Source organism: Polypterus senegalus, chromosome 4 (genome assembly GCF_016835505.1).
Source record: "Polypterus senegalus isolate Bchr_013 chromosome 4, ASM1683550v1, whole genome shotgun sequence".
In the NCBI taxonomy this organism is placed as follows: domain Eukaryota; kingdom Metazoa; phylum Chordata; class Cladistia; order Polypteriformes; family Polypteridae; genus Polypterus; species Polypterus senegalus.
In genome coordinates this window covers 186111621-186129012 of record NC_053157.1, presented here as the reverse complement: position 1 = coordinate 186129012, position 17392 = coordinate 186111621, and the positions used below count along the sequence as shown (strand labels likewise).

Here is a 17392-nt window from a genome sequence, read left to right as displayed (position 1 = left end):
ATTATTTTTTTTCCTCATTAATGTACACACAGCACCCCATATTGACAGACATATTAAAAAAGAAAAACCCTATATATATATATATATATATATATATATATATATATATATATATATATATATATATATATATATATATATATATATATATATACACAGTTGTGCTTGAAATTTTGTGAACCCTTTAGAATTTTTTATATTTCTGCGTAAATATGACCTAAAACATCATCAGATTTTCACTCAAGTCCTAAAAATAGATAAAGAGAAACCAGTTAAACAAATGAGGCAAAAATATTATACTTGGTCATTTATTTATTAAGGAAAATTTTCAAATATTACATATTTGTGAGTGGCAAAAGTATGTGAACCTTTGCTTTCAGTACCTGGTGTGACCCCCCTTTGCAGCATTAACTGCAACTAAATGTTTCCGGTAACTTTTGATCATTCCTGTACACTGGCTTGGAGGAATTTTAGCCCATTCCTCCGTACAGAACAGCTTCAACTCTGGGATGTTGGTGGGTTTCCTCATATTAACTGCTAGCTTCAGGTCCTTCCACAACATTTCGATTGGATTAAGGTCAGGACTTCCAATGGCCTTCTGGTTTGTAGACGTGATCTTTAGTAAACTGCAGATGAGCAGCAATGTTTTTTTTGGAGAGCAGTGGCTTTCTCCTTGCAACCCTACCATGCACACCATTGTTGTTCAGTGTTCTCCTGATGGTGGACTCATGAACATGAACATTAGCCAATGAGAGAGAGGCCTTCAGTTGCTTAGAAGTTACCCTGGGGTCCTTTGTGACCTCGCCGACTATTACACGCCTTGCTCTTGGAGTGATCTTTGTTGGTCGACCACTCCTGGGGAGGGTAACAATGGTCTTGAATTTCCTCCATTTGTACACAATCTGTCTTGACTGTGGATTGGTGGTGTCCAAACTCTTTAGAGATGGTTTTGTAACCTTTTCCAGCCTGATGAGCATCGACAACTCTTTTTCTGAGGTCCGCAGAAATCTCCTTTGTTTTTGCCATGATACACTTCCACAAACGTGTTGTGAAGAGCAGACTTTGATAGATCCCTGTTCTTTAAGTAACACAGGGTGCCCACTAACACCTGATTGTCATCCCATTGTTTGAAAACACTTGACTCTAATTTCACCTTCAAACTAACTGCTAATCCTAGAGGTTCACATACTTTTGCCACTCACAAATATGTAATATTTGATCATTTTCCTCAATAAATAAATGACCAAGTATAATATTTTTATCTTATTTGTTTAACTGGTTTCTCTTTATCTACTTTTAGGACTTGAGTGAAAATCTGATGATGTTTTAGGTCATATTTATGCAGAAATACAGAAAATTCTAAATGGTTCACAAACTTTCAAGCAAAACTCTGCGTCTGTGTGTTTTTTTCCTAACCATGACACCACCCCATCTTCAGTCATCAGGTGTCTACTAAAAACATGCAGTTTTTCAGAATGTGAGCATAGACAGGTTCAGTGAAATTGGTTTGAATCATGTTTGAGGTATGATTTGCATTTGTGACATTTTAGTGGTACACCTGCTTCCTTACTAATAGTGCTGGAGTGGTCTTGTCAGTTGAAGCATGAAACATACTGTACTTTGTTTCATTACTTTATGTTAATGCTTGTTTATGGTTTTATTACCTTGATACACCTCAACAGACAGTGTTATAAAGAAGATGGAACTTCCAAAAATCCAGACTGCCCAGTGTGTAGCAAATCATTAAACAAGTTAGCTCAACCATTGCCAATGGCTCATTGTGCTAACTCTCGCCTAGTCTGTAAGATCTCTGGAGAAGTTATGAATGAAAATAATCCTCCCATGATGCTTCCAAATGGATATGTTTATGGATATAATGTAAGTATTGTCAGTTAAAAAAAAGACATTACTGTTCCTTGTCTTTCTTACACACACACGCTTTATATTAGAGTGCCATTTTTCACTTTGTAGCACCTCTGATCAGAGAACTAGACTGTATTTAATGGGGCCATAATTCTTTTGGATTTTATTGATTTTATTGAAATCAAATAGCATTCCATACAAATAAGTCACATTTTACAAAAATAGGTTCAAAACAAATCAACCCTCACCCATGAGAAAGATAGCTAGGCCACCAGAGTTAAACTTTAAACTAGTAGAAAAAAGGGGAGAGAATTTGCTTCCTCAATTTAAATGCTTATTCTAAAATGTTATTGATTAGATCCTGCCTGGTTTTGAAAAGGTTTTGTACAGATCCTCTAAGTGAGAATTTGATTTTTTTTCCAGTTTCAAATTGTATATAACATCAGCTATCTACTGACTTATAATAGGAGAGCTTGGATTCTTCTAGTTGAGCAAGATAAGTCTGCATGCCAATAGTGTAGTAAAGGCAATTACAGTTTGTTTGACCTTCTCCACTTTAAGCCAATCTGGAAGAACACCAAGTACAGCTGTTAATCGATTAGGAGAGATTGTGACCCCCGTGACCCTGTAGTTAGGATATAGCGGGTTGGATAATGGATGGATGGATGAAGCACAAGTGGGTTGTTAGTATATTGCCGATGACTTGTATTTATTGGGGTACAAAGCAAGGAGTATAAAGAAGTACTGCAGGATTTTATTTCTATTGTGGACCAAGCCTGTATATGTTCATCTATTTGTGTCCATGTCCAGGTTTTATAGCTTGTATATTTGCTGCCCAATAATAAAATTAAAAGTTAGGTAGAGCTATGGCACCTTCTGCCTTAGGTCTTTGTAGGGTCGTTCTTTGGATACGTGGATGTTTTGAACTCCAAATAAATGAGGTTATGGTTGAATTTAATTTCTTAAAATGATTTATTGATGTATATTGGAATGTTTTGAGATTAAAAAAAGAAGCTTAGGAAGGATATTCATCTTGGAAAATGTTAATTCTTCCAGCTAAAGTGAAGGGTTGACCATCTGTGCAAGTCTTGCTTAATTTTTTCCATACAGATGGCAAAATTTTGTTGATAAAAACCTTTGTTTACTTGTGATGTTTATCTCTAGGTATTTAAACTGATCTGCAATGATAAAAGGGAAGGTGTCCAATCTAATACTGTATGCTTGAGAATTCACTGGGAAGAGCACAGTTTTATTCAAACTAATTCTGAGACCATAAATCTTTTGAAATTCTGTAAGTACTGTTAGGACTGTAGGCACAGTATTTTGTGGATCTAATATATATACAGTACCATATCAATCGCATATATTGTAGTTAAATTTTCTGTTCAAGTCCTTCTCTGATAATCCCCTTTATCTCGTAAGCATTTTGACAGTGAACTGCCAGTGGCTCAATGATGATTGCAAAAACCAGTGGTGACAAGGGGCATCCTTGTCTGGTACCACATTCTTCTGTAAAGTAGTCTGAATTAATGTTTTTAATACAAACTGAAGCTTCTGGACTGGTATACAGTACTTTGATCTAGTCACAACTGTTAGAGCCAAACCCAAATTTCTCCAATGTAGTGAAAAGGTAGTTCCATTCAACCATTTCAAATGCTTTTTCTGCATCCAACGATATCATCATCTCTGGGGTGTTTGACTTTGTGGGTGAGTAGTATATTACATTAAACAGGCGTCGAAGATTGGAAGCTAAGTGTCTGCCTTTAATAAAATCCAGTTTGGTCTTGAGATATTACCAAAGGGAGCACTTTCTCCACCCTTCTAGCTAAGACTTTGGAGTGTATCTTAACATCATTATTCAGAAGTCTGTAATGTGTCTGTATGATGCACATTGTAATAAGTCCTATTTTGTTTAGGAAAGATGATAATGCTTGGCAGATTCTACCTCAAACTTTTTAAGTATCTCTAGCTTCTGTAAATGTTGCCATACTTCTTATGGTCAGTTTATACTTAATGTTCAGAACGTGTGTTTGCACGCATCATGGCTGCCACGTGTTCCCAGCATTCATTTGACACGTTCTCTGACCATGTCCTCAGAAATTAAGGCAACGTGTGCGCGAGTTGCAGTACCAGCAAAAAAAAAAAACAGGTAGCGCAGTATGTTCAAGTTGGAACGTGATGACACAGTTTTTCTTTACTATCAACATGTGACAAAAAGTGGCTTTGCAAATCCTACTTGATCAGTGTGCATGGTTTGATTTAGTAAAATGCTGACAAACAAATGTATTTGTGGTGTTTTTCTTTTCAAGCGTCTCATATTCCTCATTGTAAAGATGCTATATATTTTAAAGGTCTCACTTACCATCTCCTGTGCTGTCTTTCTGTGCAGAGGAAAAAAAAATAGGGACACAATGTAAAGGTCTATTTTGTGATTAAAGTTAGCTTTACTCTCAAAATTTCCACTTTAATTCTGTAGTTTATTTTTTCATTGCTTTTGAGGCTTCCTCCTGCAGTGACAGCAGCGGCAGGCAGCAGTTGCCACACAGAACACATTAAAATTATGATATTCCAGCTCTCTGCACATTTAGAATCCTTAGATCTACAGTATAATTGATTTCTATTACAGTATGTATATTATATTTTACAGATAAATCATTAACTTCATTTAAATAATGAATACTGTTAATTTCACATGTGGGGGTAGCACAGTGGCAGAGCGGTAGTGCTGCTGCCTCGCAGTAGGGAGTCACATCCCTGGTGTTCCTTGCCTGGAGTTTTCGTGTTTTCCTAGTGGGTTTCCACAGCGTGCCCTGGTTTCCTTCCAAGGAAATGCAGTTTTGGGGATTAAAAATGATGCTAATATACGTGTTTGCTTGTATTCACCTTGCGATGAGCTGATGCACCATCCAGGGATTGTTTCTGCCTCCCACCCAGTACTTGCTGGAATGGGCACGTTTCTGGATTGATGGAAGTAAGCATTACATATCCATCCTTTTGAGAGATATTGTGGCAAAGTGTCCTGGGAATTTATTGGATGTTTCAGGCAATTCACAACACATCAAAGCAAAATGTTGTTTTCTATCCATGATGATATCTGACACTGCCAGCCAATGGGATCCTCCAGATTTACAGTGGGTATAGGAAAGAATCACCCCTTGAAATATTCCCTTTTTTTTGCTTTACAGCCTTAAATGATAACACACACACAAAAAAAAATATTTCTTCCCAGCCTTCCTTACTCAATGCAACCTATAACATCCAAGTGAAAGATATCACAGCTACAGTTCAGGAAAATTATAAAAAATCAAAAACAGTAGCATGTGCATGCAAACGCGTTGAGTGAAGTATAAACCTGGCATTACTCTTGTTAATAGTAATATTAAACTAGGTCCAAGAAATATTTATAAATTTTATTAGTTTTATTAATTTTTTTTCTTTTTGTTTAATTATAATGTGACTGCTAGATATAACCCAAATCGGCATACCAATTCATTGCAGTGCATTTCCACGTTCACTAGTGCCAGACCAAATTTGAGGTGGGAGTAAATGGGAAATGTTGGAGGCTTAAAAAAAAATAACATGGGGAAACTTTCAGATTTCAGAAAAGGTCTGGGCAGTAAGTCATACCTGTCTCTGCAGAGCTGAGACAGTGGCTATAACCAGTGTTGCTTTCTGTTAGCTAAACTTTTGTGTGCACATACTTTTGTCGATGCCTTTGCTGTTTTTTGAAATCTTGACTTTTAAGGCAGGAAACATTCACCCAAGATAGCTCAGCTTTTACCATTTTATAAAATTTTTAAAATGATTGGTTGGATATTATAGAGTAGGATGTGTAGGTAAATTAAATAAATTAAAATGATTTAAGGCAGTGAAGCAGCAAAACGCCATTAAAATGGTCAAAAACATTTTTATGGGTGCTGCATATACCTCTCTCCTTTGTTCATTTTTTTAAATAGAAAATGTACAAAAGCTTTCTAAACTACCTGAATATGTATTAGTTGTAATGTACACACCAGGTACACTCTTAAAAATAATGGCTCTTTAATTGCATTTTATGTTTTTTTTATTGGGTTATTTGTTTCCTTATACAACTATTGCTTAACAAAGAACCATTTTGTTCTAAGTAGGGCTCTCTGCATATGAAGATGGTTCTTTGTGCTTTGAAAAACTTAACACATAGAACAAACTGAAATCCTTAATGTATAGTAGGCTGCAGTACACTAACAGATTAAGAATACCTGGAGTTAGCAAACATGATTCCCCCATGGCATTGCTCAGAAGACCACTCTGGCACCTTTATTTTTAAGAGTGCAGGCACAGCAGTGAAGGTTGCAGGATTGATTTTATAATACCTGACATTAATATAGCAGTTATGGAAGATAAAGCCTACTATATTGCCAGAGACTACCTTTGCTACTAAAGACTTCAGATGTGGTCTATGGCTGGCATTACATTTGCAAAGGAAAGCTGTCTTCACTAGATGTGTTTGACAAATGGGATAGTGAAAGGAGTAAAGCAAATTGGCTTTTATAAAAACCTTATGTTGCAGCATAACACAATCATTTGGCTTATGGATAGGTTTCTTTTCAATGTAATTTGGCTTAAAAAACAAACAAACAAACAAAAAAAAAAAAACACCAGAGTTGTACTTTTCTGTTTTTATTCTTTTTGTTCCATAGTCTCTGCTCTCTATTCGCCAAGATGATAAAGTTGTTTGTCCAAGAACCAAAGAGGTCTTCAACTTTTCCCAAGCTGAGAAGGTCTACATCATGTAAAGATCGGGACAAGTGACAATGCTACTCAACAGGAACTGATGGCTTTCTGTGCCAGAGGCAGTCAAGTCTGTTGGAAAAATGGGACCTACATTGTAAAGAGAGCGGCATTGTTTCTTGTAACCAAAGAACAGAAGTAAGGAAGGCCTAAAAAGCATTTGCTTGACTGGAAGCAGAACAATGCTTAAAACTCATGTTTTCCATGTGGGGGTTTATAATAGAACTGAGATTGTTTTCCTAATAATTAATCTACAAGCATTAGTGTTGTGCATAGGCGTATCAGAATCATTAGTGGTGCTGCCTTATTTTTTGCCATTATTATACAGTAGCAGTTTAGTTTTATTGGTGCTGGATAACAGAATGAAAACTAGTCCAACATATCCAAATGATTAACCAGGACTGCATAATTCTGTTTAAATGCAAATAACATGATACAGTGTCCTCCATCATTTCAGAAGGCAAGCTTCTTCTGGCAAATTTAGTATTTGGAATTGTAGCTGATTGGTTGTTTTAGTAACATTTATTTATGCATGTTTCTATCTAGAATATAGAAAAAAACTGTACATGTAAAATTCCTAAATCAGGTTGGTAATAAAATTGCAGTTTTTCTTCATTTGTTTTTTTCTTTATTTTCAAGCAATTGATTATAGGGTACAGTGTTTCCTACTTATAAGCAGCTGCAAGATTTCTCACAATGAATACTACTTACAGATTGTTTTTCCTATACCAAAGCTTCTCATTTCCATTTGTTCACTTTTCTGATCTATACAGTAAGTCCTATTGTTTATAATATACAATTTTAGTTATTTGCTGCTTTAAAACTACATGATGTTTATAAGATGCATCATTCCAAGCTTGAAGGATTTGACAGACTTACAAAGTTATTTATTTCTCTTGAACAACTCTTGTTGTGTTACACTACCTTCATTTTGAATTCATTGAATTGTTTGTTGTTAAAATATAGTGACAAGTTTCATAAGAACAACAGATGAAGCCCAACAAGGTTGTCAGTCCCATTTACCTAATTACTTGAAAGTCACATTAAGTTGAGTTTTGAAAATTCCACCCCCAAAGTACTGCTGCCTACCACACTACTTGGTAATTTATAAGTCTGTGCTTTTTTTGTGTGAAGAAAAACTTTTAAACATTTGCCTGAAATTTACCCTTAATAAATTAGTTTAGATCTATGTCGCACTGTCCTTTTTGAAGAATTTCTTTTAAAGTAACAGCTGGGATCCACCCTACTAATTTACTTCATAATTTTAAACATTTCAATCCTATTATGTCTTAATCTCTGTAAACTGAAAAGGTTCAGCCTCTTTGACCTTTCTTCATAAACCAAATCATTCTGTCCTAGAATGCTCTACATGCTCTTCTCTGGACTTTCTGTATCACTGCTATGTCTTTTTATAACATGAAGACCAAAACCACGAACAGTTCTCCATATCAGGCCTCACAAGTGAATGTTATATCTTAAGCATAACTCTCTGTTTAATTTTATTGCAGAGATCGGGCTATTTAACCTAACATAACATCTTAAGGGGCTTTCTTAATGGTTTCCATATACTGCCTTGAAGTAGAATGTGAGTCCACTGTGGCTCCCAGATCTTTCTCATAAGGTGTACTATTCAAGTTCCAAATCTTCCATTGTGTATTTAAATCTTATTTTCCTTTGGCTTCTGTAGAAACCTTGTCATATATACTTCATTGTAAGGGTAAATACATGGTGAGGCAGCAAATATTTTTTCATCACACTGTATACATGAGGGTGTACACCCCTGAGCTAACCTCATGTCCTACTTTGACAGACTTTGGGATTCAAAATCCTTAAATGTGATAATTCTAATAGATATTAATTTTAACAGGTTTCCATCACCTAAAATGGTAAACATGCCTATGGTCAAAAGGTAAAGCATTTTAGGATAAATTGGCCCGTGCCCATTCTGCTAGGCTACGGTGGCATATCAGGTCAGTAAGGCATCAGTTTTATTCGATCTCAAGCTGCACAAAACTCCCATTTTCATTCCAAACTAATTGACTAAGCTCTTCTTACTAAGATCTGGCTGTACTTCAACTGATAAAGGTGTAAATCAGAGGTGACCTGACATATTTGCCGAGGCCTTCTCTTCGGCAAAAGAGCACAAAAATAGACTCGTAATTCAAGAGATGACCACTAGGATGGACAGAATAACTTGCCTATAAGAAGACACTGGATGAAACTAAAAGTGACTTTACTCCATTCAGGAGAAGGATCAGCCTTCCTTTATAAACTAGCCACACCCTACAGGGAGAGGCAGAGAATGGTAAGTTAAGGGAAGTTCTGGGATTCTGTCAGGGATGGGGAATTGTCCAAAATTACTAAAAACCTCTGAAACTTGCTCTGTGAACTTAAAAGGTATGAGCCTGTCTTCCTTGAAGAGCCGAAGCACAAATTGTTTTTTGGAGCCTGAGAGCTGAGATTCCAGTCTGCTAAGCTATGCACTGAGCCCTGTCTGCTGAGAAGCAACCATTACATCAGGAAGGGAACTTCCGTGTCTACGGTCTTGTGTCAGAAAGACTGATACTTTTCTCCTTGGAAGTTATAGATGACTCAGCAAAGGGCTTACCTGAGAAAAGTGCTGCACATTACACACAAGGATCATACTGCGACGCATGAAGAATCCTACACTTGAACCTAAAGCAACAACTCCACACATCAGACATCATCCACAAAGACTTGGTATTGTAAAACTATCTGTGACAAGATAAAATAGATCTCTAAATACCAGGAAACAGACAGCCTCTCTGTTATATGTTAATATACGTGAATTTATCATACTTTATAATCCTTGTGTTTATTAATAAATGGTAGTATTCTGTTCTTTAAACGATGTCTAAAGGCTGGAGATCTGCCTCCTACAACAGTGAAAGGTAAGGAAAATAAAGTAGGAGCCTTGCTGGAGTATTAGGTTAATTACTGGTATTGCTGAAGGTAAGATTAATAAACAAAAAATTCACTCAATTCAGCATTAAAACGGAGAGTTCCTAGGTGGGGAAATTATTTTTCAGATCTACACCATCCAGCCATCAGTTAGTGAATGCCACTAATTAAGCTCAGAGTTGTGGTGGCAGAAACTCTGTGAGAGGCATTAGGCTCAAACCTGGAGCCAGCTCTGGACAGGACACTAGTGTAAAGAGACAGTACTTTATTAATTCCTGAAGAAATATTCACTGTATACAGCAACTAAACCTGAAAACATAACAAAAAAAAGTAAAAACAAAGCTACATTTATTATATAAATGCAAGAATACTTAGAAATACTTGCATAACCAACACATGTGAAGAGGAAAAGGAGGAAAGAATTATATCAAAGGAAGAATGCATTTAGGACCTGGCAACTGGGATTCTATATACTGTAGAGCAGTACAAGGCAGTGATGGGCCATAAAACACTTGGATTATGTATGCTTTGGCAATGGAACTGAACACTACTATTCACATTGACAAGTGCCTGGACAAAGTTGTTAGTAAAGGTGGCTTTAATATTAGAGAAGGATACAGAACTCTTGAAACATCTGAGGGCAGTCATTCCAGTTCTAATAGGGTAGTCTGACCCATACCCACCCTTTTACAGAGGCATGTCCTCACACTGGGGAAGTGCACATCCAACACAAAAGTAGTTCCTTGGCCTCAACTTAAATGATGAACTTTTGGGTTTGTCTGGCCAAAGAAAGGATAGAAGGAGCAAGTAAGAGAAGAGACCATACAGTAGTTTGATAAGTGGGCAGCCACCATACCTAATAGTTTTCGGTAAACCTGGAGGAACTGTTGCGTATATTTTTCAGACCCTAAAATGTGATGTAGTCAGGAATGTCATCATTTTTAAGGTAAGGCAGTTGGTTCAAGTAAGCAGAACAGACATTTTAAGTGAATGTTGTTCTCACTGATAGCAACATTTTGTATGTTGATTAGCATATGCACGTAGGACAATAAGGACTCATTTTGTATTTCTTTGCCCTAACACCCTGTAGCTTTCTCTTTTCTGATTATTCTTGTTAGCAAACATCTTTTTATTTTTTGTATTTTTGGTGTTACTTTGTTTCATGGATGGCTAAACAACATCTCCATCTTCAGCAGTTTTGACAATTTAACAATTTTTGTAACTCATTAAATGATTTTTAAAGGTTTAGGGGGAATACGTTTATTTAAACTTGTAAAATAAATGTCAAGTGAGTGAATTTGCGTCGTACACTAAGCCTTAATGTCAGTATGCCTCAAGTAATAAAGCAGCAGAAGTCTTGGTGTTTGCATCAAACCTGTATCTGTAATACACCTCTTGTTGATAAACTTTTAAGAACTGCAACTACAGTGGTCTGTGTTAATAAATGTTTGATGAAAGTGCAATAGAAGTGGGCTACTTTAGAAGGCACATACACATTTTACCCTGTTTTAGCCTGAATCTCATTCAACCCTTTGATTTTAGTAGCATAAAACTAATGAATGCTTTTAAACAGCAATAAACTAAATCAATTAGGTTTCAGATTGTGTCCACTACTGGTCAGGAGAATGTCATGTAACCCAAGTGCGCTCCGTCTGTAGAGAATATTCATCATCTTAAAAATGTGAGTTGCTGTGGTCATCAAGAGTTAGGACTGGACTTCACTCTGACAGACACTACATAAAACTGTAGAATCCCTACAAAAGATGACCAGCCGCGGTGCCACGTAACCCCTTGCTTGTGTTTTATTACAACTATTATATATAATAATTAGCAATTTGCATAACCAGTATTGTGTCCAAATCCACAAGAAGATACAGTTTTAGCACCGTAAACATCATTTGAAAATTTAAAAATACAAATAAAAAAATTGTATGACACATTGTGCAGACATTGTCTAAGTAAGACGGAGAGCATTTTAATCTTTGTAAAATGTCAATTTTTCAACAACATCCCCTGGTCCAGGGTTGGCTCCTGCTGTGTGCTTAGGCCTGAGTGACAGAGTAAAAAACGGTCAGAAAACAGAAGGATGGCAATTCATCTAAAAAATACTAAATGAGCATGAGTGTGTCCTGCAGTAGATTCGCACCAATTAAATCCTATAGTGGGGATAAGTGTATTTGCACTGCATTTCTGCTTTCCACACACACACAAACAACCAGTAACGTGCTAGCGCAAAGTCCCCAGCAGATGGCGCTCCTCCACGAACCTCCCTCTTTTATGAGCGAGCAGCATCGTTCTCTCGAGCCACAAAGGCGAGCGTCGCTTGCATCGTGACGCCAATTACAGCGCGCCTGGCTTGTTTACAGGCGTCTTCTTTTTCAGGTTTGTAAAATTCTGAGACAGCATTCGAATCTATTCTGAAAATGACGGGTGGATGAAAAAAAACCAAACACTGCACGAGGGATTACGGATTTCATTGTGTGCGTTAGTTTGGACGTCTTCCTGCTTGCCAGGTAAAGATATGTACGGTTTTATTGTATTGTAAACTGAAATTCTGTGAACAGCAAGTAAATGTTTGCATTCTTCATATAAAATGCAATGTATTCCTTTTAGTGTCTCTTTCATACAGTTTAATAAAATGTAAAGAAAGGGAAAACGAATCTGTTGTATTGGAAAAATATGCAACCTTTGTGTCCAATGTTATCGTGTTAAGTAATTGGTGGCATTCGGCTGAGGAGGCGGGGTTAATACACGTGATTGGGTCACCAATGTGCCACTCATTATATGTCCGGGCAAGTCGTCTCGAGTCGATGAATTTGACAGAGACGTACGTACGGTAAAAAGTATTTTAGACAGGAAAGAAAGTGACACACAGACTGGCGTGCATATTGATTTACCTCATTACACAGGCAAACTGATCCACTGTTAGGAGCCCAAATAACACCTCGAAAAGAACAAACACGCACCGAAAACATTAGGACATTACTTCGCGCACTCGTAACAAACACGGGCCATACTATAACTCGCACCTGCCGATCTCTGGGCAGCTCCTCGCAGACAGTATTGTACTGTACTTCTCAACGCTCCTGACTGCTCCACCACTGCGATGCGCACAATCCCTCATTCCTTCATCCAGCTTCAGCTCAGTCTAGACGACGGTGTTTTGACACCTTTATTCAGCCGGAGATCGTCTTTGCGCTCAACTCTTGTCGCCGGACCGCCTGGGAATTGCGATGCTCTTATTTAAAGTACCCGTACTGCGGGATGCGTAGCCCCCGGATTGTACTCCCCATACGCTGTGGAATAGACTGGGTAATTCCGAGTTAGTTTCCAATCGAGTAGTTGGCAACAGTCCGTCCGTAAGTGATGTCTGATACAGTAAACGCAGCAAGTGCCTGGACCCAGCCATTCAGTAAGTCCTTCTGACTTCTAGCAGCTACACTAGTCTAATAAAGCGAAATGGGGTCAGTTCATATGGGTGTCTTGTTTGTATCGCGTTGACGCGTTTTTATCCGTATAATTAAATCGGCGAGAGAAAGAATGTATTTTATTTTATATACTGATTTTATAATAGAGGCGCCTCGAACTTGAATGATTATTGGAATGTCATCGCTCTTGAAATTGAGAACGATAACGGGGTTGACATTATGCAATAAAATCATCGCACCACCCAGCCGCCTTACTAATTTTGCTTCTACTTGATACATTTAAACTAGGATTCAGTAAACTTCAATGCCATCTGTGATTGTGTTCTCAATCTGTGCTCCTATTTAATTGTTTGGATTTTCCAAATCAATCAAATTAATTGGAGGAGCCTGTTACTCGAATGAACTGCAATTCCAGCTTTCAGCAAGTTTGAGTTTCATCGTGGTGGTCTGCAGTGTCGAGTTAAATCTGCTTTCTACCGGTAATTAAAACGCCTCTCTTATGAATGGTGGCTCTGAGGCTAGGGATCTGCGCCATGGCCGGTTCGAATCCCGTAAACGCCAGAAGAGACTCTACTCTGCTTGAACAAGGCCCTTAAACTTGCACGCGTTCCGTCCTGGGTATGGCGGTAAACCTTAAACTGCATCAAGGCCAGAAAGCAGGTCCTTCATCTTGCAGGGAAAATGTGGGTGTTAGTGGCAGTATTGGCACACCAGCCAATACTGAAAAAGAAATAAAAACAATCCTCACACTTCTCAGTGTGATGCTGAGGTGTCATCCGTGGCACCGCTGCACTCAAATCTCAATCTGGGTGGTTCATAGGTAGGCTCCCAACCTGCTTTATTTAGTCTGTACTCAGCAGTTTTAATTGAACTACTTGCTTAATTATGCTAATGGCATCACAGCTTCCAAATGCCAGCAAATGTGTATTTTTTTTTGGTAGTCAAATTAGAATTTCCATTTAATCTCTCTCCCTTCTCAAAGTGGCCTTTGGTAGAGTGTTCCTATATGTGCTGAATGTGCAGCATGCTGGGTGTACTTTGTAATGGAGTTACCTCCCACCCAGGATTGATTCCTGAACACCTTTTCAAATTTGCAACTACTAAGCAGCCTGTCCTACCTTGCACATGTGGAACTGTCAAGCGCCTTGACCTCAGTTCACAAGCTCTTTCCTATATGAATGTGTTTCCTCTGCTTGCACTACACTGCTTTTCTGGAGGTATGCACTAATTTATTTTATGTTTGGTTTATACTTCTGTGTATTTGTCTAAATCTTTACACATTTTCTATTAGTTGTCTACATGTATAACTTGCATTATAATCCTAGGTTAGAATGACCAATAAATTAATTGCTCAAATGCCAGGTGGAATGTATGGATCCCAAGAGAATTGGACACAGGTAAACAATCAGACACAGTGAGGTGCTTGTATAGTGCATCCGGAAAGTATTCACAGCGCATCACTTTTTCCACATTTTGTTATGTTACAGCCTTATTCCAAAATGGATTAAATTATTTTTTCTTCAGAATTTACACACAAACACCCCATAATGACAATGTGAAAAATACTTGAGGTTTTTGCAAATTTATTAAAAAAAAAAACTGAGAAATCACATGTACATATGTATTCACAGCCTTGCTCAATACTTTGTCAATGCACCTTTGGCAGCAATTACAGCCTCAAGTCTTTTTGAATATGATGCCACAAGCTTGGCACACCTATCCTTGGCCAGTTTCACCCATTCCTCTTTGCAGCACCTCTCAAGCTCCATCAGGTTAGATGGGAAGCGTCGGTACACAGCCATTTTAAGATCTCTCCAGAGCCACTCCTTTGATATCTTGGCTGTGTGCTTAGGGTCGTTGTCCTGCTGAAAGATGAACCGTCACCCCAGTCTGAGGTCAAGAGCGCTCTGGAGCAGGTTTTCATCCAGGATGTCTCTGTACACTGCTGCAGTCATCTTTCCCTTTATCCTGACTAGTCTCCCAGTTCCTGCCACTGAAAAACATCCCCACAGCATGATGCTGCCACCACCACGCTTCACTGTTGGGATGGTATTGGCCTGGTGATGTGCAGTGCCTGGTTTCCTCCAAACGTGACGCCTGGCATTCACACTAAAGAGTTCAATCTTTGTCTCATCAGACCAGAGAATTTTGTTTCTCATGGTCTGAGAGTCCTTCAGGTGCCTTTTGGCAAACTCCAGGCGGGCTGCCGTGTGCCTTTTACTAAGGAGCGGCTTCCATCTGGCCACTCTACTATACAGGCCTGATTGGTGGATTGCTGCAGAGATGGTTCTCCTCTCTCCACAGAGGACCTCTGGAGCTCTGACAGAGTGACCCTCAGGTTCTTGGGCACCTCCCTGATTAAGGCCCTTCTTCCCCGATCGCTCAGTTTAGATGGCCGGCCAGCTCTAGGAAGAGTCCTGGGGCCTCATGTATAATGCCGTGCGTAGAACTCGCACTATAACATGGCGTAAGCACAAAAGCCGAAATGTGCTTACGCACAGAAAAATCCAGATGCAGGAATCTGTGCGTACTCCAACTTCCACGTTCTTCCGCTACATAAATCCCGATCAGCGTGAAAACTAACGCGTGCACGCCGCATTTTGTAACGCCCAAATCCTCCCAGAATTACGCTATTTGAATATGCAAATCAATATAAATCGCCCTTAAGCACAGCCTTCTGTGAAAAGACAATGGGAAAAGCACGGGGAAAATATAAGAATTTCAGCGAATACCGAGTGGAGGCAAAGGAAAAACATACTATTTGTTCAAATAAACCGTGGTATAATCAACAAAATGAAGTTGATCGAGTGACATAGCGTGTTGGAGAAACTTGAAAGCTCACATTCACAAAATCGCACAGTGCCGGAAATAAAAAAGAAGTCACATATCAAAGTTGCCGTGAAAAGCCGAGTTGTAAGCCCACTGTCTGAGTGTCATATGAAAGCTTATTAGGGTACAGAGAAAAAAGGCACACGGTGGGGAAAAAGCACGAAATGTCAACTTTAATCTCGAATTTTCCACTTTAATCACGTAGTTTATTTTGTCATTTAGTAGAACATTATAAACTTCATCTTAAAATCGTTTAATTAACCAGTTTCTCAAAATTTACATCGTAATTAAAGTAGCACGTTAAATGCTTTGTTTTGTATTTGATCTTCTACTCGTATGTGATCTATGTGTGTGAATCACTACTTGCTTCTTAAACTGGCTCTCTTCCTCCAACTGGACACAGAGTCCATTACATTTGTGATATTACAGCTCTCTGAATAACTAAAATACTGAGATGTATACGTGATGTCATTTTCATGATGATAGGAGCTAAAGCACATTATTAAACATGTGTTTCATGAGCCTCGTGCTCATGACAAGCATTTATCTTTTGTCGAAATTTGTCGCTGCTTTTAGCTGTGTTGTTATTTTCTCTTTCTGTTTTATATTCAATATATATTGGCGTAGCCGCCCCAAGAGTCCTTGCTTTTCTTTCCCCAAGTAACCGATCGCCACACAATCAGCTCTGTAATAGAAGTTAAGCCATCTGTAAGCTTAGCCGATTCTTCAAAAGCGTTTAAAGAACATTGAAATATCTTCGTAGTACATGTTTAATTATTCTATCCTTCACGACACTCCCAGTGAAGAATATAGATTATTTAAATGAAGTTAAAGTTTTATGTGTATAATTTAACAAACATATTTTGCTGCATTTCACCTTAAAATGATATCGTCATCATATGTAAATACGCTTTATAAAGTGGCTCAGGTTGTGAGATATTATAACTGTAGTGCAAGTTTACAGTGGGGTGATTGTACTTATAAGTACAAACAGTTCTACAAGGAGCAATTGATTGAGTGCATTTAAAGTTCTTGGGATTAAACTGTTTCTGAACCGAGAGGTCTGTACAGGAAAGGCTTTAAAACATTTTGCAGTGGCTGAGACAGCGTGTCTTTAAAGCTGTATACCGATAATTCTCTTTCCGATCAGTTGCTGCTGTGATTCACACTCAGATACAGTGATATAAATACTCCGAGTCGTGCAGTGAGAGCAATATGGAAAAAGATGATCCGCTGTGGCAACTCCTAACGGGAGGAGCTGAAAGAAGAAGAAGAAGAAGAAGTGAGAGTAACAACGCTAAAGCAGTTATGGTATTTGGAATACTATGGCTGTTCCCTGGACCATTATATTGTTACGAGTTAATTACAATCAGATGCATTACACTAATAAACAATATGCGGTTAGTTTCTGTGTATTTATAAAGCCGCGTCATGAAAATAATGAGTAATCACACAAGAACAGTAGCACTGCTTTGACGCTGGGTGCCGCCAGTTTGCAAAACCGAGCGGAGAACTTGCGTACGACAAGGCACGAGGTACCGTGGAAAAGTGCGTGGCTTTACACCAAGTGTAGGTTTTAT

General features: G+C 38.2%; 1 protein-coding gene across 1 annotated transcript in view; it reads left to right on the top strand.

Annotated features, from left to right (window-relative positions):
- maea (macrophage erythroblast attacher, E3 ubiquitin ligase) overlaps window positions 1–7248 on the top strand; it is a 105737-nt gene extending 98489 nt beyond the window's left edge. Inside the window, exons 8-9 of the mRNA XM_039751774.1 lie at window positions 1683–1878; window positions 6543–7248. Coding sequence (XP_039607708.1) covers window positions 1683–1878; window positions 6543–6638 — 292 coding nt within the window. The 3' untranslated portion in view covers window positions 6639–7248. The remainder of the gene's footprint in view (window positions 1–1682; window positions 1879–6542) is intronic.
- The last annotated feature ends 10144 nt before the right edge of the window (window positions 7249–17392 follow it).